This window comes from Hypomesus transpacificus, chromosome 12 (assembly GCF_021917145.1).
Source record: "Hypomesus transpacificus isolate Combined female chromosome 12, fHypTra1, whole genome shotgun sequence".
Taxonomy (NCBI): Eukaryota; Metazoa; Chordata; class Actinopteri; order Osmeriformes; family Osmeridae; genus Hypomesus; species Hypomesus transpacificus.
Window position 1 is genome coordinate 3,237,541 of NC_061071.1, and position 21,516 is coordinate 3,259,056.

At 41.0% G+C, this 21,516-nt stretch overlaps 2 protein-coding genes across 5 annotated transcripts; one reads left to right on the forward strand and one right to left on the reverse strand.

The window, feature by feature from the left end:
- The first annotated feature begins 22 nt into the window (after positions 1-22).
- LOC124474401 (T-cell surface glycoprotein CD3 zeta chain-like) lies at positions 23-9,111 on the forward strand. Of its 2 annotated transcripts, XM_047030470.1 has the most exons (8): positions 23-658; positions 5,683-5,782; positions 6,091-6,135; positions 6,228-6,266; positions 6,465-6,491; positions 6,757-6,813; positions 7,210-7,242; positions 7,468-9,111. In XM_047030470.1, exons 2-8 carry the CDS (start codon positions 5,687-5,689, stop codon positions 7,537-7,539), a joined length of 369 nt encoding a protein of 122 aa, XP_046886426.1. In that variant the 5' UTR covers positions 23-658; positions 5,683-5,686; the 3' UTR covers positions 7,540-9,111. The 2 variants fall into 2 exon arrangements, with proteins under 2 accessions (XP_046886426.1, XP_046886424.1); XM_047030468.1 differs by lacking the exon at positions 23-658 and having other exon boundaries at positions 5,315-5,782.
- Positions 9,112-12,605: 3,494 nt separating this feature from the next.
- LOC124474749 (POU domain, class 2, transcription factor 1-like) lies at positions 12,606-21,458 on the reverse strand. 3 transcript variants are annotated; one of them, XM_047031159.1, is made up of 14 exons: positions 21,397-21,458; positions 17,389-17,451; positions 17,006-17,097; positions 16,188-16,358; positions 15,600-15,711; positions 15,400-15,491; positions 15,069-15,260; positions 14,701-14,842; positions 14,305-14,450; positions 13,981-14,148; positions 13,767-13,842; positions 13,415-13,640; positions 13,176-13,246; positions 12,606-13,015 (listed from the first exon to the last, which is right to left on the reverse strand). In XM_047031159.1, the coding sequence occupies exons 1-14, from the start codon at positions 21,434-21,436 to the stop codon at positions 12,741-12,743; spliced, it is 1,866 nt and encodes a 621-aa protein (XP_046887115.1). In that variant the 5' UTR covers positions 21,437-21,458; the 3' UTR covers positions 12,606-12,740. The 3 variants fall into 3 exon arrangements, with proteins under 3 accessions (XP_046887115.1, XP_046887116.1, XP_046887113.1); XM_047031160.1 differs by having other exon boundaries at positions 13,188-13,246; positions 15,600-15,714; XM_047031157.1 differs by having other exon boundaries at positions 15,600-15,714.
- Between the last annotated feature and the right edge of the window lie 58 nt (positions 21,459-21,516).

Sequence of the window (21,516 nt, forward strand, 5' to 3'; positions counted from 1 at the left end):
GCAGGAGATGCATTGCCTCAGCGCTGATGCGCTATACAACTTGTCAGACGTACAAGTAATTCTATATTTTAGTAAACTTACTTTTCGATGATTTATATAAATAAAGTTTTATGTAACTTGCTTGTCAGCTTTTTATATGAATGAAAAGAAACAGCATGTACTTTCATGCTGACTAAGATGGTGTATCTTCACTTATCTAAGCATAGGATTTTAAGAAGATGGATATGTGTGCTTGTGTGAGGGCATATAGTGTATACTGTGTGTAGTGTGCGCATGTGCTAGTTTTATGCGTGAGTGTGAGCATCACTAGCTAGGTAGAACAGGGCTTAACCACTTCCTGCCCCCAGACTTGAGAAAGGAGAGTGAGAAGCAACAGTGAATTAGGTTAAACATCATTCTACACCAGGCTCTACGCCCTCATCGGAGGTCATCTCAACCTATTGCAGGTCCCGAGTGTGTGAGCGTCTGTGGAAGAGAGAGATACTTTGGAAAGTCCAACTTCAGGGGACAAGTGGTACCTGCCACCTGAATAGAAAGAAGACTTGGTAACAACTCCTTTGTCTCGTGCGGAGAGGGGGCCAACCGCACCCACCCAGAGGAGAGATTAACTGAGAAAAGGGAGGCCTGCTACTCCGGACCACCACACTCCATTACCCAGGTAAGACCCCAAATGTACACACTTTGATCTGGGAGTCACTGAGCCTGCCCATCTATACAGATGTAAACCAGGCCTAAGCAGCTTCCTAACGCTGTGTGGCACTAAGATCATCTTTGCGGCCAGCATACATGTAACGGGCAGAATGATTTTAGTAGCATGAAACTTGCAAGAAAATCAGGTACACCTTATATCTGTTAAAAAGTGTAGACATGAAAGTGCTATTCACTCGTTTCAAAAGCCATGCTATGAAAAGTATTCTTGATCCCGTAAATACTAGAACTGTAACATGTGGTCGACAGAAATTATAGTAATACGTTGGATGCAATGTTCTGATTTGTTTGCAAATGTTTTCAACTATAGAGGCTCATTCAAGAGATAATTTTTTTCCTACTTGTGTTAAAATTGTAAAACTACTGTACAGTATGGAGTTACACTACCTATCCACACCATTCATGACAGAGAAAAGTATCACTCAATTATGGCGGTGACCTCCATTTCAAGAGTAAGCCATATTTGTTGAAGGCGGAAGAAGAGACCAAAACACAGCGATGTAGTCAAGCTGCACAGGTAGCTATAGCAGTAAAGAAAACAGCTTGTGTCCCACATTTACACACAGGTGTTAAGTCAGCGCCTGTAGAAAAAAAACTAATATATTTCTTAAAGGTGTAACAATACACTCAGCTCACGATACAATACGTATCACGATACTGGTTGTATGATACAATACGTATCACGATATTTTGAACAACATAAATGAAACTGAAATTCAATTAACATTTGCTTCCAAAATATGAAACATTTTCAATAATTTTCTTTGTTGTACATACAATTTAGTTAACTCAGTTCAAGCGATTTCTGTGAATGCAATGAATGCACGCAAACGTCATATTGTAAAAATACTGCCATAACTCTACGATACATATTGTAACATGTTTGTATTGCGATATATTGTTACACCCATAATATTTCTATATGGATTGGCCAAGAAAGAACAGCATTCATCATGTATTTCTAATTAACATCTTGATTTAAAAAAAAACAGCATTATCCACTAATTCATTCGTATTGATTGATGATCTGCTATTGTATTGTTATAAGTTACAGAATATACTTTTCCAAATCATTTATTTATAGTTTCCTATTAAAATCTCTGGTCATAAGTCTTTTGGATAACAATTTGTAATATTCATAAAAATGTATCTACTGCATAAATCTGCCACTGAAGTGTGGAGTGTACACATGCAATGACGGTGTATATTTGTATCACAAAATCATGTTTTTCATGCTTTACTCATCTGACATGTGTGATGGTATTTGTACTGGATTTAACGACTTGCCGTACCTAATTCAAAAACATAGATTAGTGAAAATCCATTGAGTTACCTCTTTTCCCGTGTATTGAAAATATACTATTAAAGTAGGTTTAATCTAGTTAAACCATGAAGTTCATCATGTAGGCTCAGTTTCCCAGACATGGATTAAGCCTGGCCTAGCCTAAAAATGTACATGGAAATCTGAATTGAATCTTTCTCTTACTTTAAGACTAGGCTTAATCCATGTCTGGGAAACTGGGTCTCAGTATTTTCTAGGCATACTTCTGAAAACAATGACTTGCGTGTGTTTAAAACAGTGAGTTGGTGATTTTCTCATGCAGAGTAATATGTCTCAAGTAGTATGCTTGTTAGTTTCTAGTCTAAATAGGTGATACGGTGTGACTGTTATAATGTACTATTGCTACACTATGTAGTCCCTTTTGTCAACACTATTCACATCATTCAGACCACTGCATGATATCATTCTTAAATCCATCAATGATGACTTGATTTAATTAACCGTGTAAACGTATTTGTTTAAATTCTCGGGTCTGTCATGTTTTACAAACCCCTGTTCTCCATTTAATTGTGTAACATTTGTTGACACTTAAATATATGTATAAAAGATGGTTGTAACATAAGTACTTAATCACCACAACTAAGGAACTGAATATGAATAGTGCTTGAGAAACTCATGAGGGGCCAACATGTCATCCATCTAGAGATTACCACCTACATGTCATCCATCTAGAGATTACCACCTACATGTCATCCATCTAGAGATTACCACCTACATGTCATCCATCTAGAGATTACCACCTACATGTCATCCATCTAGAGATTACCACCTACATGTCATCCATCTAGAGATTACCACCTACATGTCATCCATCTAGAGATTACCACCTACATGTCATCCATCTGAGATTACCACCTACATGTCATCCATCTGAGATTACCACCTACATGTCATCCATCTAGAGATTACCACCTACATGTCATCCATCTAGAGATTACCACCTACATGTCATCCATCTAGAGATTACCACCTAAATGGTTGATGCATGGCAGACAATTTAGTGCTAGAATTTTATCCAGAAATACTATATATAATAACATGAATCAAGGCAACTGACAGTGTGTATTTTGTGAGACTTAGTGTGAGATTGGTGTTACGACTTCTTTCTCGAGAAAGTATTCATCACTGCGCATCTACTCGAGTCTGCTCTCATGCATGTTTACGAACAAGTCAGCATATATATGGGAAGCTGCAAACTCATTTTCTCCACTGTGACAGCATTCTCACTGGCTGGCTGTGTCATTATGGGGAATCGTTGTTGCTGCACTTATACAAACTGGAAGATGAAGGGGTTAGCGTAAATGCAGATGAGGGGCTGAGGTTCCCTCCTTCTCACTCTTCCCACTGAGACAAGGAAACATGGAGGGTGTCTCAGTTTCCGCTCTGCTTTACATTGTAGAGACCAGTAAAAAGGTGACTACTTGTTTACTGCCACCAGATCGTTGTTTTTGTTTAAGGAATGACTTGTTTTCTTAGATATATTTCAAAGTTAAAAGAGGCTCTTGATTTCTGGGTTGTTTATCGACCCAGCTCAACATATGCCCGTTTAAGACCCTTCAACACTTTTTTAACTAACTAACTAACTACCTTCAAAATGTTAAACTAACATCCAAAGTATGCAAAAACGACACTTTTATTTGGATAACAAACTTCTAAATTGCTGGCATGCACTTGCTTGTAATTATGTGATTATGTAATCAAAACAGAAGTCCTTTTCTCCGTTCCAGAAATGAATGGAAATGTTGTCATTTCTGCAGAACAGATGGTTGTCAGTGGTTGAATTTGCAATCACACCAGTAAGGAGCCGAGTATCACTAGGAATCAAACACACACTCACTTTTTCTGTTTTCTGCAAAGGTCTTTCAAGAAATGACAGATGTTAACGTCACACATTAAAAAAAAAACTAAGAATAGGCATGTTTACCTTCATATATAATCAGTAGGAAATCTAGCGCATTTCTGAAATGTTCCATCATCAACATTGTGTTAAAAGTTAACTAAAGGTCTACTATCTTTCCACATTCAATTATAAATACTCAATATCTCCTTTTACCGCTGAATGTATTGCATCTGGACTGACGGTTATATTTGATCTTTTTTAGAAAAAACTTTGTTCCTCAATGCTGTAATGAAGTCAATAGTCATAATGTAGTGGATGTATTTGCTGTGTATCAGTAGAAAATTATATATATTTTGACACAACTGGAAGAAAGAGAGACAGAGTGAGAGACAACTTGTGGCTTTTCTGTTCATCTGTTAATCAGACAGCCATCACCACATATTACTTACTTACTTGTCCACCCGCTGTTAATCTTGGGGGATTTCCTGTGTGAAATACTTTCATACTGACTGTTGGCGTTTCACATCACATAAGACCAGCTGCACTAATTGTAATGTTTAAGGTTGACCTGCCAAAACCACGATTGTGACAATTATACGTGTATTAACTCGTCATCCAGTTCTGTCTTAAGGTGATCTTAATTTAATAGAGGACATAAAGGGGAGGCTTACAGTCCAACCACACTATGTTGTCAAAGTACCATGATAGTCACAAGCACTGCCACAGTATTTAACATTGGCTATGTTGAGGGCTCATTGGCCACAGCTGGCATGCACGTCAAATGCTCGAGGACCCATGTTTGGCGTTGCTTTGCTGTAACCTTATCTAGCTGATACTTCTGCTCAGCCTAAATGTTTCCAGATGCCGGTGATAGAACTCGCAGAAAATAGTAGATAAAGAAGAGCTGTGGAGTGAGTTGGGGGTGGAAACCACAAAGATCCGCCTGCTCACCACGGTCAAACTTATCGCTTCCTTAACAGCGTGGTGTGTATATGCGCGCGTGTGTGTGGGCACGTGTGCTTGTCAATAACTAAATGCAAGTTCGAGTGATTCTACCCAAATCAAACGGGTCGTCGAAAAAGTATGCAACTACGGCACGTCTGAACCTGCAGAGAGAGAGAGAGACGAACGTGGCTCCTCGTACTCAATTTCTCCCACACAGTCACACAGTCACACAGACACACAGTCACACAGACACACACCTGGAGTTCATGCAGGCAGTTACACCATCTCAGTCTCTGAGGGAGCGACAGCTGGGGAAACCGCTGAGCTACATGCAGCTCAGCTCACACAGACCACAGCAGAGCCAGGTAGAGCCAACCGAACCACACTGCTCCTTTCACAGCTCGGTCTGACTGTCACATACACAGAGGGAGAGAGAGCTAGGGGGAAGCTGTGTCTGTACAGTGAAAGAGAGATAGAAAGATACATTGAGTTTGTGTGTGTGTGTGTGTGTGCTTCTCAGTCCCTTATCTGCCTCATCTGCTTGACATTCAATTTTTAACCACAGAAGAATGTTAGGCATTGACTAAAAATTGGATCAGAAGTTCTAGTTACCCTCTTTTTTCCATTATAAAGTGGCTTTACATTTCATTTACATTACATTTAGTCATTAAGCAGACGCTCTTATCCAAAGCGACTTCCAGTAAGTACAGAGACATTCCCCCGAGGCAGGTAGGGTGAAGTGCCTTGCCCCTGGACATTGGAGAGTGTATCAAGATGGATCAAGATGAAAGAGATAAGCAGCAGACATGTTGATGTTCATTCTCGTTGTGCCCCTTCCCCCATACAGAGGCATGACTGAGCTATACGCCCCCCAACTCTGCTACATTCTGGATGGCTTTCTGCTCCTCTATGGACTCATAATCACTGGGATGTACATTCGTGAGAAAGTGAGTTTGCTGACATGGTGCTTACAATACACACGGTGATGTAAAAACGGGTATATTGATGGTGTTGATATTTGATATATTGATATATTTTTATTCTATGCATTCCTACAACTGCATTCCTACAACTGCATCTCCTTGTTTTTCTTTCAAATGTTTTGATCTCCTCTCCACCTGTCTGTCTGGCACCCTCTTTTTCTGTCAATCCTCTATCTCTCTCTCTCTGTCTCTCTATCTATCTCTCTCTCTCTCTCTCTCTGTGTCTCTCTCTGTCTCTCTCTCTCTGTCTCTCTATTTCTCTTCAATATAAGTTCTTCAAATCACAAGCCAAGGGAGGTGATGATGCCATCTACTCTGTGAGTAACTACAGCTGGCACGGACATGATATATACAGCAGTGTGTATGTGTCTGTGTGTTACATTGAAAGCTTTGTGTGTGTTTTTTTTAGGATCTGAAGAAAGACGCAGAAAGAGGAATGGCACGCAGGGTAAGTAGCCACTGTGTGTATATATGTACAACATTGAAATATAGAAAAACACCAGTTGGCAACACATGCCAATTGAAAAGTTGCATCTCTGGTTAAATCAAACATGAGAACTGATAACCCTAATGCAAGCTGACATTGGTCATGTATTAATTCAATTCTTTGTATTTCTATGATTGTTGTTTTCCATGGGACAAAAAGGGAGTGGACATTGATGATACTTATCAGGTAAGGACTGAAGATATCAGACAGAAGAATATGGAAATATACATATAACTATTTCCATCTTCTTCTTCTATATATATATATATATACTAGATCTCATTGTGTTGGCCGAGTATGAGTGAACTCAAACTGAGGCATTCTGGTCACTGGGCAGTACAGCCCTGTTTCCTAATACACACCATTTGATGGCACATTTTTCAACATACTGTTTGTAAGATCCATATTAGCCTTGAAAGCTATTCACTGTATGTGTGTCGTGTCTCTCCAGCCTCTGACTGCTCGGCCAGCCGGAGACACGTACAAAGAACTTCCTGTAAAGAAGGAGGTAAGATTTCCTTTTCTGTGAGAGGCATCGCACGGGGCTTGTTTTAGTGCATGGATTATCACAATGTTGCTGTCGATGGGATGATCACCTTTTAGTCTCCCAGTGTAGCTGTAATTCTGCTTTCTAAAGTGGGAAATGAAACGTCCTTCTCCTTGTTTTCTTGTTTACTTTGTTTTGTTGTTTTCACGTTAAATCAAACTGTTTCCATGAAGCTGGTATTCCTATTGTTTTATTACATGAATTCTGCTTCACTAAGAACATACTTAAAATGGAAAACATTCAACAGTGTGAAAACTACTTAGACATTTACAAGCATGCAAATAGCTTGCTCTGCTGAATGTGCTCCAAAAATGTATTAATGTGATGTGTTCTGAATGATGTCTCTCTCTAATGCAGCGTCGCAGAAAAAGGGACGAGCAGGTATACCAGGTAAGCCACCCACACCAATCACTAAGCTCGATGCAAAGTATCTAGAGATAATATGGACTAGAGGTCCCAACCTACCTGTAACTTTAAACAGACTATTCATTGACACGTGTTATTGCTAGTTGATATGATCCCTCAAAGCAGACACACAAGCAAGCATACATGATGGCAGTTCAGGATGTTTGTGTATCTGATGGTTCAGTTGGTAACTATGGTATTCTCTGCCAGGATTTGAACTCCGCTACCAAGGACACCTACGACTCTCTGCAGATGCAGCCCCTTGCCCTTCCTCCTCGCTAACCCTTCCCCTCTTAGCAGACCTTCCCTCCTGTGGTCCCCTCTCCCACTAGAAGATCTGAGACTTAATGTCCTTGAGTTTTAACATGCTCTGACATGCTCTCATGAAGGCTCTAAACATGCCCCTTACGTCTTAGCTTCTTTGATATCACATCATTAGGTGGGCCGATACCGGTTGCGTCATTTTAGATGAGTGTGTTTCCAGTGAAGGGAGGATTAAAGCACGTACAGGGCATTGAAAGAGGGCCTGGATATGGCACCGGTGTCCTTTTATTACATCTCCTCTGGCCATTCACAGGATTTGCATCTGATTTGGGGTGGAAAAGATTTTATTATGCCTTCTGACTACTTATTTTTACCTGAAACAGTCCTTGTATAGAGAAGATTGTGTTTCTTCACAAATATATTAGCTATTTCTACGTAGTTTTGTGTGTTTTTATCTTCATAGGTATATATGTTATCTTTGAATCTTCTTTGAATCATCTTTCCTTTCTTTGGTAAATTGTTCTAGTGTTTATGATGCATAATAATCTGGAATCAGTCCAATAGTTTAATTCAGATTATTTTGTTAGGAGTAGTAGTTTAAGGATGGAACTTGACTAATACATTTTTATCTTTAACTAACACCATTTTTTAACCCACCCAACCCCATTGACTAGATTGATGGATTTATATTTAGTTTCTGCCCTTTAGTTCAGATGAGGGGGGAAATTACAATGGTTAGAATACAATGTACAGTATAACTGTTTGTCCTTTTCTCCAAGTCATGCTTACTATCTATACAATCCTTTTCTCTAAGTCATGCTTACTATCTATACAATGTATCTTGAGCTTGAAACGGTATTAAAGCTGTCAAAACGTTTTTTTTGCTATTGATATGTATTTACCTGTATATGACAAACATAAAACAGTAACAACATTCCAGTTTTTAATTTTGTTTATATCCACAAGAAAAGGGGAAGGAAGTACAGTATTGTATATCTTTGCATAAAAATAAGAAAAATTCAGCAGAGATGATGCATGGACATGAATGACAACTCTGTTTTACAGTTCCTGTTAGTGTAGCAGCTACAATGACAGGTACACTTTTGTGTGCTTTGCATAATAGGAAATCTTGCATGTCAGTCCATGTGTTTCCATAACACCTTGGCAGCACTAATGGCAGGTACAGAAGGTGGTGAGTAACGGGCTCTGAATGCAGTGATGCATTTGAAAGTTGAATAAGTCCCCTTTGTGCTGCCTTGTTAATACCCCTGCTAGTGGTTTTGTTAACTAGTCATTTAGGTCATGTGATCTGTGTTTCTGGTTGATAACATAATCAGTAGGCTTTTGAACAGTTTGTGTATAGATAACAATTCACAACATGTTGGCCACATGTTATGGTTATTTTGTAATCAGAAAATGTAGAAGATACATTGCATGTAACAACATCGTGCTTATCAGTAGCTATTTCGATTATACATTTTTCATACTTGCCTTGTACTTTACCTTAATGGGAATTAAGATTTATTTTTATAGTCAGTTTTTGTCAGTTTTACCCTACTGTCAACTGCAATATTAAAGGTCAACTTGGAACATCTTTGTCTTTGTAATAACTGGGGATCGAGTTCATCTGCCTGTCAATTCATCCAAGGCATGTGAAGAAGACAGGATACATTTAGAGCAGGGTCCTGCAGGTTTCAGTAAGTCAAATTTAAGACCTTTTTAAGACATTTTAAGACCATAAAGATTGAAATTTAAGACCTACACGACGCATTACCAAAAAAATATTCAAATCAAATAAATTCTGAAAAAATCGGAAAAAATTAAATGAATCGCGATTCAGTCTTCTAGACATTTACATCGATTCACAATTTATTTGGTGAACAAAACGTACGTTGTCATTTGGCATTTAGTAGTGTTATAAGGGCAATTACACCGTCTTGTTGAAAGTAACTTTGCATCAAACCTCTGTGGCTCATTGGGTAAGGTATTTATAAGTCAAGTTTTTTTTTCAATACAACAAGTCCAAGAGCAAACATTGAGCTGCAAGAAGATCTTTCAGACAGATTTGAACACAACACCCCTCACACAGTAGCTCACATCCTTAACCACTGAGCTATCAGGGATCATAATAATCTTCACTCATCATTTAAATTTGACATTGAACTATCTAGTTGTAACAACCTGCAGAGTTGGGGTGTCAGAAAACCAGAAGAAAGCAGGGCTCCCCTGTTAGCTCACTGGGTTAGTGTGTATGGTCTTTCAGACATCCTGGTGCAGTACCGCAACAGCCTGGGTTCAAATTTTAAGTTGTTTATTTTAACTTAAGTTACATTGTGGTCATGTGAGATGTGGGACTTCACCTTCACATAGTTTCAGAAATATTGTCTCTCTCCTCTCCGCTGAGCGAGACTGTCATAGTAATGTGTTACGGAACAAGGACAGTCGTATGAACAAATGCTTTATTTTTGAAAGATGTCATTTATTTGTTATTTTTTGGTTTGTATTAAATAATGAAACAGGACAGTGAATCCAAGTCACTGGACCCACAGTTTACAAAAATACCTTACATTTTACAATCTACTAAAGTAAGTTAGTTCTGCATTCACATACATACTGCACTAAGACAAAATAAAAAGTATGACACACTAAAACAAGCAGTTTTTCAACAACACAACATTTTTTGCTTGGCTTTTATCATCCCTGATATGTACCAAAATATACATCTATGCTTTGGATCCCAGTGTTTGGTTCTGCATCTAAGACAGGCATTCTGCAGGTAGGTAGGGAGGATAGAGGGAAATGAAACTAGGGGAGTAGGAGTCATCTTTGGTTAAGTGAACATTACATTTTTCCTTGCCATTACTTTGGAATAGAGCTTCCAGGATCCCATATGCTCTCTTCTTCATGAATAAATGACAAAACACAAATCCAAATAGTACGTTTGAATACCGGTCGACAGTGAATAACAGTAAAGGACAGGGTTTGTGTGTGTGTGCGCGAGAGCACTATGACCTTACAAGTCTTTGGTTTCTTTAGAAAGAGAGGTATTGTAGGGGGCAGCATTCAGAAACACAAACAATATTTACATTCAGATCACCTGCAACTCTGGTTGGAAAAGAAAAGAGGTCTTTGCAGGGGCAATGGTCTCTCTTCAAATATTTCGCATATTGACCTATCATACAAACATGCATTCGTGTATGCGTACACAGATCAGCAAATGACTTATGCTGCCCCCTGGAGTTCAATAGGGTTCAACAGTTATAAAGTGAGTAGAAAAAATAGGCCCCCAGCATCTGTTGTTTCCATAGTACATTGTAAACTGCAAAAATACATCACTTGATACGGTTATACAACACACACTTAGTTAATTTGTAGGCATAAATGAGCCTAAGTGTTTACAAACATGAATTATAACCTGAAAATAACAGTACAGTCTATCGCTACATCTATTATTAACCATTAAGGCATTGTATAAACTGGAAACAACTTAAACCAGTGATTTTCTCCCATGCTAAGAAATGTATAAATAAAATGGTGAAAATGATTGCAAAAACATAAGTTGGTTTAGAAAAAAGGACGTGAATAAAAAGTGTAACGTTAATCACACAAGGAAGTCAGGTAACACTGAATTTCACTTGTGTTCAAATGATTAATTATTAATCCAAAATTAATAATAAAAAAGGAAAAAGATTAGTCAACACCCTTGAGTTAACATATTTGGTCTAGAGATACACTGTCTGAAATTCCTATTGAGTTGTTGCACTACATTCATTTAAACCCTTTACAAGATATAAAACTGAATTTATTGTATATATATTACTTGTGTGTATACATTACAAAAAAAGAACTAAGAGTAAAAAGGTACAAAACCCAAATAAGTGTCCCATAGGACATTCCCAACTATTCAACATAGGAAGACCCCAATCAAAAACTAGGCTAAGCCAAGAATAAAAAAAACCCAATAGCAGGAACCCAGCTACAATACAGTAAATACTATATGCTTTGGTATGAAGGCAAGATATGAAAACAAAAAACTAAATATATTGAAATTAGTAGTAGTAGTTGTAGTAGTCGTACTTGCCATTGCAGTCATAAATGTCAATTTTTGGCCTTTCAATGATTCTCCCGTTTTTTTGGCTTTTGAGGTACTTAATCGTATCATGATAGGTGTAACATGACATAGTAGGCAGTACTTTTCACCTTGATGTCACCCACATCTCAGACTACTGTAGGTAAAAAGGTCAAATCCAGGCTCCTTGTTTAGCAAAGATGCATAAGAGGAAACCTGTAAAACCAGTGATGCGAATGCACACTGTTTACTGCACACTTGTAAAGCTAAGGAGTAAGTGAGATCCAATGGCCCAATGCCAGGGTATGAACCTCTAAAGTCACTGTCCGCTGTTTTTGGTAACCTGTTTGACTCTCTTTGGAGGCGGGATATTAATGTAAATGACGAACATTTTAAGTCTTTGGAAAGTTTTCTCAAAGTATTATTGCATTCTTACTCCCAGTGTGGAGAGAGGTCCATTGGATCTTTACCTGTACTTATGCTAATCTAAGCTTGAATACATGCCATGTCTTAGATGAGTACTTTTTGGTTTATTTGGATAAGAGTTATTCAACATTTTGGTGTTTGTTTGTTCTGCTTTCACTTGCCTGCAATCTTAGCCTCTGTACTATCCAGCCGGCTTGGAGGACATCACTGTGACTTCCTAACTGTTTTTAAAGCATTATAACCGAGAACATGACAGAGGCTCAAGAGGAACACCCACACAACAAGCAGTGAACACAAGCCTCTGTCCTGTCTGCTACTCTAACAAAGTAAGCACACGCGGTAAGAATACATGACCATATTTCAGATTCTATGAAATAACTGCAGGCCTATATAAATCAGACTAACTGCAGGCCTATGTAATCTGTTTCAACAGGTCAAGAAACAATTTTCACAGCTAACACATCTAATCTCAGAAGGAACATGTTTCTAGAAAGTTAGTGTGATAATGTCATTCAAGACTTAGTAAGGTAAATCTTAATTCGCACATTTTTGGTTTCATAAGCAGTCCTTGTGATAAATAAAAACTCCCTGTCAGAAACAAAGAAGATAACAAATAATTTCCAATAAACTTTTCCCCCCCACAACATGACTTTTTGGTAATAGCAAAATAATAAAGAACAAAAAAAAAATCAGTAAGTAGGTGGGAGGGGCCGTGGCCATGAGTTCATTGGGCCTTGGAGGCGGTAGTGATGGTGTTGACAGGTGCTGTTACGGTGCTGATAGTCCCATTGGCCGAGACCTGCAGGTTCAGGGCTCCGCCTCCCCCTGTGGGCATCATACTGACAGGGCTGCCAGCAAAAAGGGAAAGGCTCTGGGGGTTGAGGAACAGGGGTGTGGTCATCAGGTTGGGGGTGGAGCCAGCACTGGTATTGGCAAATAGCAAGTTCCCATTCCCGTCCATGGACGTGATGGCAGGGAGGGCTCCGTTAGATGCCAGAGCTGTAGAGGGAGAGAGAAAATTGGGAAGGAGGAGATGGTTCAGCTTGTGATATCTACAGTAGCCTATCACCAAGTCCTGATGGTAAAGGAGCTGAGTGCCAAGAAGGCAAATGGCATGTGTTAGATCATTGTGATAGGTGTGAGATAGGGTTGTACTTGCCACTCCACAAACCTTGGATGGTGGCCAGTGCTGAACCTAGTCCTCCATTGGACAGGTTCAGGAAGGCCCCACTGAGAGAAGAGATGGAGCCTTCATTAGATTAACAACGTAACTGACTACAATGACACACACAACCAATATTAACACTCTCATTCAGGTGACTGTGGGTAGCTATGCAAGTGTGTGCACATTTGTTTTTAAATTATATTTCTAACTGTGCATTTGTGTGTCTGCCTCACCCTGTGGTAAACTGAGATGGCGGCATTATCCCAGCTGCTACCGCTGCCATTGCAGCCAGACCGCCGTTGCCCTGGAAACCTGCAGCCATGGAGGGTGCCTGCGTGGTCATGACAACGGCCGGCTGTGACATTGCCATCGTGGAGACAGGGGTGATGGCCCCGGTGGAAGAGGCACTGGAAATGACTGGTGTCAGGACAGAGGTGGCTCCGCCCATCATCCCAGGGCCTGGAACACAGGACACACTTATACTCCAGCAAGGAACGAGGCAGAGGGCAGAGTTCACGATGACAACAACGGCACGCATTTAGCACCATGATAGGCAAAGACATCTTAAGCACACACACACACTACCTGTGAGTCTGGGGCTGGTGGAGTTAGCCACAGTGGTCTGAGCTACGTTGGTGACCAGGCTGCCGTTGCTGCTCACCTGAGGCCCGAGACAGAAAGTTATTGTGACGGAGGGTAGTGGATAAGGCCAAGGGATCTCAATAAGAATCACAGAGGTGGGGAGGGAATGGGGGGGTTAAGACATGAACCGCTTGTTATTCAGCGGAGGGGAGCGTACCATGGTTTTGGTGGAGGAGTAGAGGGCCTTGTTAGCGCTGCTGCTGGGGGGATTGATCCTTTTCTCCTTCTGTCTGCGGTTGCAGAACCAGACGCGGACCACTTCCTTCTCCATGTTGAGCTGGTCCGCGATCTGGGTGACCTCCTCGGAGCTGGGCTTCTGGTTCTGCTACATTGGGGGGGGGGTGGGGGGGGGGGGGGGGGGGGGGGGGAGAGGCAGAACGACACACATGAGTATGGCCTCGACAGACGCTTCAACCTCGTTGTCTTGGAGCACTTGACTTGGAGGGTTGGGGTTCTACTTGGGTGTGGTTTAGCACGTTACCTCCATGAAGCTCTTCTCCAGGGCAATGCGGATGTTGGTGTCGATGCTGGTTCTCTTCTTGCGTCGGCGGTTGAGCAGCTCCAGGGCGAGGCTGGGGGAGGACTGGGAGTTCAGGGGGCTGGAGCTGGTCTCGGTATTCACGTGCTCTACATGGAGGGAGGAATGGGGTAACATTACGGGTTAGAGAGTTTCTACAAATAGGTCCACTCCAGTAGATACTACAGATCTGGTCCAAACATACCAAGCATGGAAGGGAACAAACAAACCATGGCTAGTGATAGGTAACAGTTCTAGATGTGTGAGAGTTCTAGATGTGTGTGAGTTGTAGATGCTAACAGTTCTAGGTGGTTACAGTTCTAGGTGGTAACACACAGCATGCAGTAGGGCAGGACCAACCTGCATCGTTCAGCCACTTCTCCAGCAGTGGCTTGAGCTTGCACATGTTCTTGAAGCTCAGGTTGAGGGCCTCAAAGCGAGAGATGGTGGTCTGGCTGAAGTCATTCCCATACAGCTTCCCCATGGCCAGACCCACGTCACCCTGTTGGACAGGAATGTGAGGGTTAGAACCACGCTTCAGCTACTAATCATCGCTGGCACAGAAATTTGTCATAAGATTAGAATCATCTCATTAAAATGTGTGTGCTGACAAGTAGAAGCCAGCCAGCCAGCAGTCAAGATTTCTAAATGAAAGATTTTTCCCTCATACAGACAATCAACTAAACTGGTCAAAAAAATATTAAGTACATAAATAAACTAAAACCAACCTGAGTGAAGCCCAGTTTGATCCTCCTCTGTTTGAAGGCCTTGGCAAACAGCTCCAGCTCTTCCAGCTCGTTGACATCATCCATGTAGGTCGTTTCCTCGCGCTTGCAGACTGGACCCTGCATCTGGGAGGGGGTGGCGGCTAGAGTCCTGGTTGGGGGCGTGGCAGCGATGGTCCGTGTGGGCGTGGAAGGCTGAGGTTAAAAGACAGCAATGATGAGCATACGTCTTTAAACCTATGAAAGTATACTGCATAATGCACCGCAACCGACAAGGCAAAGTGTGTGTCTATGTGTGTGGGAGTGTGTGTCTCGGTGTCCCCTCCCCCCAAACCTGTGTGGTGAGGGTGATGTTTGTATTGTTGGGCAGGAGGTTGGCTTGGCTCTGAGGTAGCTGGGTGACAAGGTTCTGGGCTTGGAGGAAACCTGGAGACAGAGACAAACAAACGACAATTGCTTTCAATAAACTACTTAACAGCTTTCATGTGTCTGTGCATTTATACTGTATGTGTGTGTGCAACTAGTGCCACCTACTGGCTTGACCCTGTGCGTTCTGGGAGATGATGTACTGGGTGGGCTGTAGCTGAGTAGTTATAGGGTGGCCTGGCTGCACCAATACAAACTGCTGTAGACCCTGCTGCTGCAGCTGCTACAGGGAAAAAACACAGAGGTCAATACAGCGTCATCAAATCGCTGAAGTATACAAGTCAAATACAGCCACAATGAAATGATAAAAGAACAAAGAAACATGGCACAGAAGATGAAACAATGGCAGGGTTTCCCGCAGAAAATGTGGTAGTTAATGTGGTAGGGTGGGGTTGGCCGTCATACCGGGGAGGGGAGTGCGATAGACTAATGCGTTCTGCAGAGAAAGGAGACTGGCGTTTTGGAATGGAAGGGAGAAACAGGACAGAGTAACACGGCAGATATCGCTATAAATAAATCAAAAACGTAGTTGAGGCGGCAGGCGTGTGTGTTGCTAAGGCGGCCGCCTTAAAGGGAAAAAGTGCTGCGGGAAACCCTTCATGGATAAACCTTGTCCTATAATGGATTTGAGATTCCTCCAGAGGAGCACTGCCTCTTACAGTCTACAGCGACAGTGTGTGAGTGTGTCGCCCTTACTGGAGCGAAATGCAGGGGCTGGGACAGGGGCAGCTGGGTAATAGGGGTGGCTGCCGAGGCAGAGATGGCTGCTCCTGTGGTGCCGTTCTGCTGGGAGGCTGAGTGCTGCTGCACGGCCGCTGCCAGGGCCTGCTGGAGGAACAGCTGCTGCTGCATGGGTGCCATGGTCAACTGGGGGAGGGGAGAGAGAGGAGAATTCAAATGAAGCAGAAAGTTTCAGCAAGGTTTTATACAACACTTCAGTGGCATAGATAAAAGAAGTTCCGGACCTCGTTAAGTCTACTGCTGCAACCTACTGTGGAATCAAGGCAATGCGGGGGGAGTAACTGTATGAATATTAAACTCTTAGTTATGCTGCGCATGACATGTATATTAATTCTGAATTCATTTGCACAAAGACCCACCCCCTGTTTTGGGGCCTTATTAGCATACTGTGGAGATTGCTCCCTCAGCTTTTTGTCTCTGGGAGATAAGGGGTGGTGCCAAGGCGCGCTGGCCGCTGCTTTTCAAACTGGCAACAAGTGCCGGGTGCCAAGGCAAAAGGGCAGTTGCCATGGCAATGCAGGGGCACCCATGAGTCCTGTTAAGCAGCACTGCTGGTGGCGTGCATTCGGCAATAGATCTGAAATTGTATGAAGCCTCTAACAAATGCAACACAAACAACATGGAGGAACGATAAAAGACTCGCCATGCTCTGTACATTTGTCTTCATCTTACTCACAATTCAGGCATTATGTGTGCAGAGGCGCATCGGTGTCTGTAACCGTCTACAAGTTGTATTCAATGTGCAGGTATTGGAGGGAAGGGATCTTTGTTACCTGCTGAAGCAGAGCCTGTGACTGTGCATTAGTTAGGCTGGTTGTCATCTGCATCGCTTGCTTCTGAGATTCCAGTCCATTTGTTTGGACATCTAGAATTATACAGTGGAAAAAACGAGATATTAGTTTAGTATCAAAACTTTCAAAAAGAAATAAACTGTATACAGACATTTTCCATCAATAAAATGAATGAATTGAAATGAACATAAATGACTTCAAATACCCCCTTTAAAAAACCTTTTAAAATATGTGTATGGTTACGTGTCCTACCAGGATGGGAAAATAACGTGCTGTGAGAAATTCTTAGTAAAAGAAAAAAGTATTAACCCTGGTGTTAAATGAATGATCTCAGTTATCAGTCAGATAAATTCAGGTCAACTCACCTTTGGCTACTTCCCCATTCTCCATTGTGCTACTATTTGATGCAGAAAGATTGTTAAAAGAGTCTGCCGTTAAAAGAAAAAAAAGGCATATGATTAAAATTTGAATTCTACTTTCCAAATGTACAGTCAGTTTTAACTGTCAGTTTTGGTGCTGAGTAACCAGCTCAGCAACCACCAGCTACTCAGGCATGTTCACCTTCAGCAGACAATTACTACATACCTTTTCCCCCCCAGTCTCTTCTACACTGGCTCTCTCGCCTTTCTCTTAAACAACTAGCTAGTATCTTCACGGTGCGTTCCTCTCACTGTCACAAGCACAGTGTGGTTAACTGTCTCTCTACTCCCTTTTTTCTTCCCTTCTTACACCCCACTGCCCCCCCCCCCGCTTCTCTTTTTCTGGTACAGACCAGAAACAAAGAATGCAGCTGGTTGCTTCATGAGTAACGAAGCTTAATCAGTATTCAGCTGATTAGAGCTGTATGCAAATGTCACCCCCAGTTTCTCGTTAGGCAGAGGCGCAGGGCTTTGAAGTCCTGCGAGCAATTCATTTCACACAGAGCTCGAAAAGCTTTCTGCATAATTCAACAATCTCTATGCATATTTATCAGGTCATTTGCATATTAATTGGACAGTCCCCCCCACACACACACACACACAAAAGCAAGTGTGTCCAATAAAGTCAATTTTTAACTCAGTTACACACACACACACACACACTATCAGCCATCGGGGAGGGGGGGGGGGGGGGGGGGGGGGTGGTGGTCTATGCAAGTTATTTTTCTATTACTGAAAAAGTAGTAGCACCAAATGTAGGGATATCTGGTTCACAAATGTTAAAGCACCTCTTATCAAAATGATAAAAGCACAGACCATAACTCACTGCACACACACATATTGACATTGAGTAAGCTATAGATCTGCTGGTTAACGTTAAGAGGTTTGGTTATTTACAGTCACAATGTAGCCTATGCAAAGAGCGGTTTTTGGCTTACAAAAACGTTAAGATAACCAGAAAAGCAGATATGACTGAAGAAAATAAATTGTCTAAAGATTTGTGTTGAGTAAAGTTTAAGAAAACTTTTAAGTGAATAAAAAACGTATTTACATTTAGATGCTAGCAGGGCTTCCCTTTAAACTATAATGCATTATGCAAATATTTCAATTAGACTAATAACCTTGAATAATACCTTTGCAATTAATTAGGCTATGCTTGCATTACTGAAAAGCCCACTGCATAATGCAAAATAGATAAGGGACAAAAACACAAAGAGACAGTCAAGGGAAAAATATTTTGTGCATTCAAATTACATTTAAATTGAAGCATGCAAAAATTATTTGTAACTATCTATCCCAACTGAGACTAGAGAAAAACACCATTGGAACAACATTTACAAGCAATTGTAACCGCAAACATAATACACAAATTTGGATTAAAAGTTACATTCAGGACTAAGTCAAACATTCAGCTACCATGTGTAACAGGGTTCATATTGGTCATTCCCCTTGCCTGATTATTATTTGATCAATGTGGTGAATAAATAAGTGTGTGCTGGCAGCTTCCCTTCATTTTCAATCATTCTGTCATTTTACAGGCACAGACATTGGTTTGTTGGTGTAGCTTGCTGACTTGGGACAGTGTGACATAACACTGTCACAGTCTGTGAGCACTTACGAAAGCAAGTTTCAAAGCATTAAATTATGTATTGTTGTAAATGCATGAAGGAAGATGTTGGTGCATCATTTTGTTGATGTATTCAGGAATCCTGTAATTGCTTTACTGATTTCTTGCTCCAAAATTCAAGGAATTCTTTGAGGTGGAAATATTCAGTAATTTTGGGGAATTAAGGGGAATAAATGGGGAATTTGGGGGGAATTAACCACATTTTAAATTAATTAGGGTTCGGGCTCGGATTTGGATAGTATTATTTTGATTAATAAATATTTAGCCGATGTATTATTTTGGCATCTGCTTGTTATTTTAGTATGTGTATTAGGGTTAGTATAGCGTACTATTTATTGTTATCTGTAATTTAGGAAGTTTTAGTGTTAGGGTTAGTATAGTCGTTTATTTATTGCTATCTGTATATTTAGGAAGTTCACTTATCTAAGCTCAGCAAAGATGTAAATTTGTTCTGTGTACTTATATGTTATGTTATGCCAAGTGCTTGCGTTGTCTTGTCTTAAGAATTTCAGTGCCCAGTCTAACCTTGTGTTGCTCTGTGCACCTGACAAATAAAAGACTTGAAATAAACTTGAAATATGTTTACCCTTAACATAATACACATATTCACCCCGGTAATATCATCGAAACTGACCATAACTATACTGCTCACTGGGTGGTATGTTGAATATGTGGACTCTAAATAGGAAAAAAGAAAAAACCTGTGTACCGTAGGCCTACATGTGATGCAAGAATGATCTGCTCATGTGATGGAAGTATGGACAATTGAATTGCTGTAGCCTACTACTGAATTAGTACTGGATTCGTGTTTTCACCAAAACTTATACTCTCAAAATGATTTAACATAACCTCGACAGATTTTTTTTACGCAACTCAACGAAACTTTAAGGCTACGACATGCAGGACCAATCCTTAATTCAATGACCATTTAAAGACATGTAAATTGGGCACCGCTTTGAAAATACACAGAGGCAACATTATCACACTAGGGCAGGGGTGTCGAACTCCGGTCCTCGAGGGCCGCTGTCCTGCATGTTTTAGATGTTTCCCTGCTCCAACACACCTGATTCAATTAAAAGGGTTGTTATAACGACCATTCATTCGAATCAGGTGAGCTGGATCAGGGAAACATCTAAAACATGCAGGACAGCGGCCCTCGAGGACCGGAGCTCGACACCCCTGCACTAGGGTGATGAATATATTCGACATACCGCAAGCAATGGCAGAAATACTAGAAGACAGTTATTTCCTACATTATTTTCATAACTTTCTGCACAGTTGGATAAAGGCAGGAACAACTAGGACTGAACTAATCTTTAACATTTCTGAATTGTTGAAAGAACAGCTAGCGGTAGAGAGATAATGTAAAAAATATATATAATTCACTAACCACTGGGTGCCACTTGATCGCCAACAGTACTTCGTTTGGCAAGACCAGACCACGTTGAATCACTCAAACATTTGGTCAATCTGGTGGCCTGACCGAGCCATTTACTAACCACTGGACTAAACTACACCGTGAACATATGACTCCTCTTTCCCAATAGTCCCAGTATTCTAATAAAAATGTTCTTTATGGAACAGAAATAGTGATTGCAATGACCACTATTTAGCACTGCAGCAACGAATGGCGAAAGACAATGTAATTATTGCCTCGATTTGGCTAGCTACCTTGAGTCCCTAGCCTATGATTGCATAGCATGCTATAGCGCTTTGGTTAATTTTACATCCAGTAATATACTACATGCACCAAGCAAAACATGTGTAGTTGTGGGCGTGTTTCGCAAACTCATTAGCCTGCGAGCTAACAAGGTAAATGTATTTATAATCGCCGCCTGGGGTTAATTTACAGTACCACCAAACCATCGATGGACTAACTAGCTAACTAGCGAGCTAGCTAACGAACTGCCCCATAAAAAAGCAAACAATACTAATATGTTAGCTAGACCCTGGTGATAGCTCTACCGCCCTGACTCTCACAATTCAAGCTTGTTAGCAAGTTGAGAACTATTTGCGCACACATAACTAATTATGGATACAATATGGTAAGTTATTTTTGATTATACATGAATATGCAACGCGTCCCCTTTCCACACAAAGGAAGGCTAACCAGAAATGGCTTTTGAGCTGGCTAGCCTGCTAGCCCGTCTGTTTTCCGATCTGACGACAGCCCTCAAAACCGTAGAATAACAGTACAAATGTGGTGGTTTTCGTAAGATAGCTAATATGTACAGCAAGTGCATTTGCATGCTAGTATCTAAGCCGTGTAGTGACAATATCAACATGAATGGATTAAAATAGTCTGCAAATGAATATGTAAAATTTACCTGGTCCTGCACTCTGATTCACTACTCCCCCGTCAGCCATATTGAATATTTAAAACAAATGCATTCCCCCTAGACTCTATGTAATGTCTACGACTTGGCATTAGAGGGAGCTCGTGAGCA

Coding starts and splice junctions, on each gene's coding strand:
- LOC124474401 (XM_047030468.1), top strand. CDS start 5,642: ATGTTGATGTTCATTCTCGTTGTGCCCCTTCCCCCATACAGAGGCATG. Junction 6,136..6,227: donor GTGATGATGCCATCTACTCT/GTGAGTAACTAC, acceptor TGTTTTTTTTAG/GATCTGAAGAAAGACGCAGA. Junction 6,267..6,464: donor AAAGAGGAATGGCACGCAGG/GTAAGTAGCCAC, acceptor TGGGACAAAAAG/GGAGTGGACATTGATGATAC.
- LOC124474749 (XM_047031157.1), bottom strand. CDS start 21,436: ATGGCTGACGGGGGAGTAGTGAATCAGAGTGCAGGACCAG. Junction 17,098..17,388: donor GAATGGGGAAGTAGCCAAAG/GTGAGTTGACCT, acceptor GTATAATTCTAG/ATGTCCAAACAAATGGACTG. Junction 13,843..13,980: donor ACTCCTCCACCAAAACCATG/GTACGCTCCCCT, acceptor CTCGGGCCTCAG/GTGAGCAGCAACGGCAGCCT.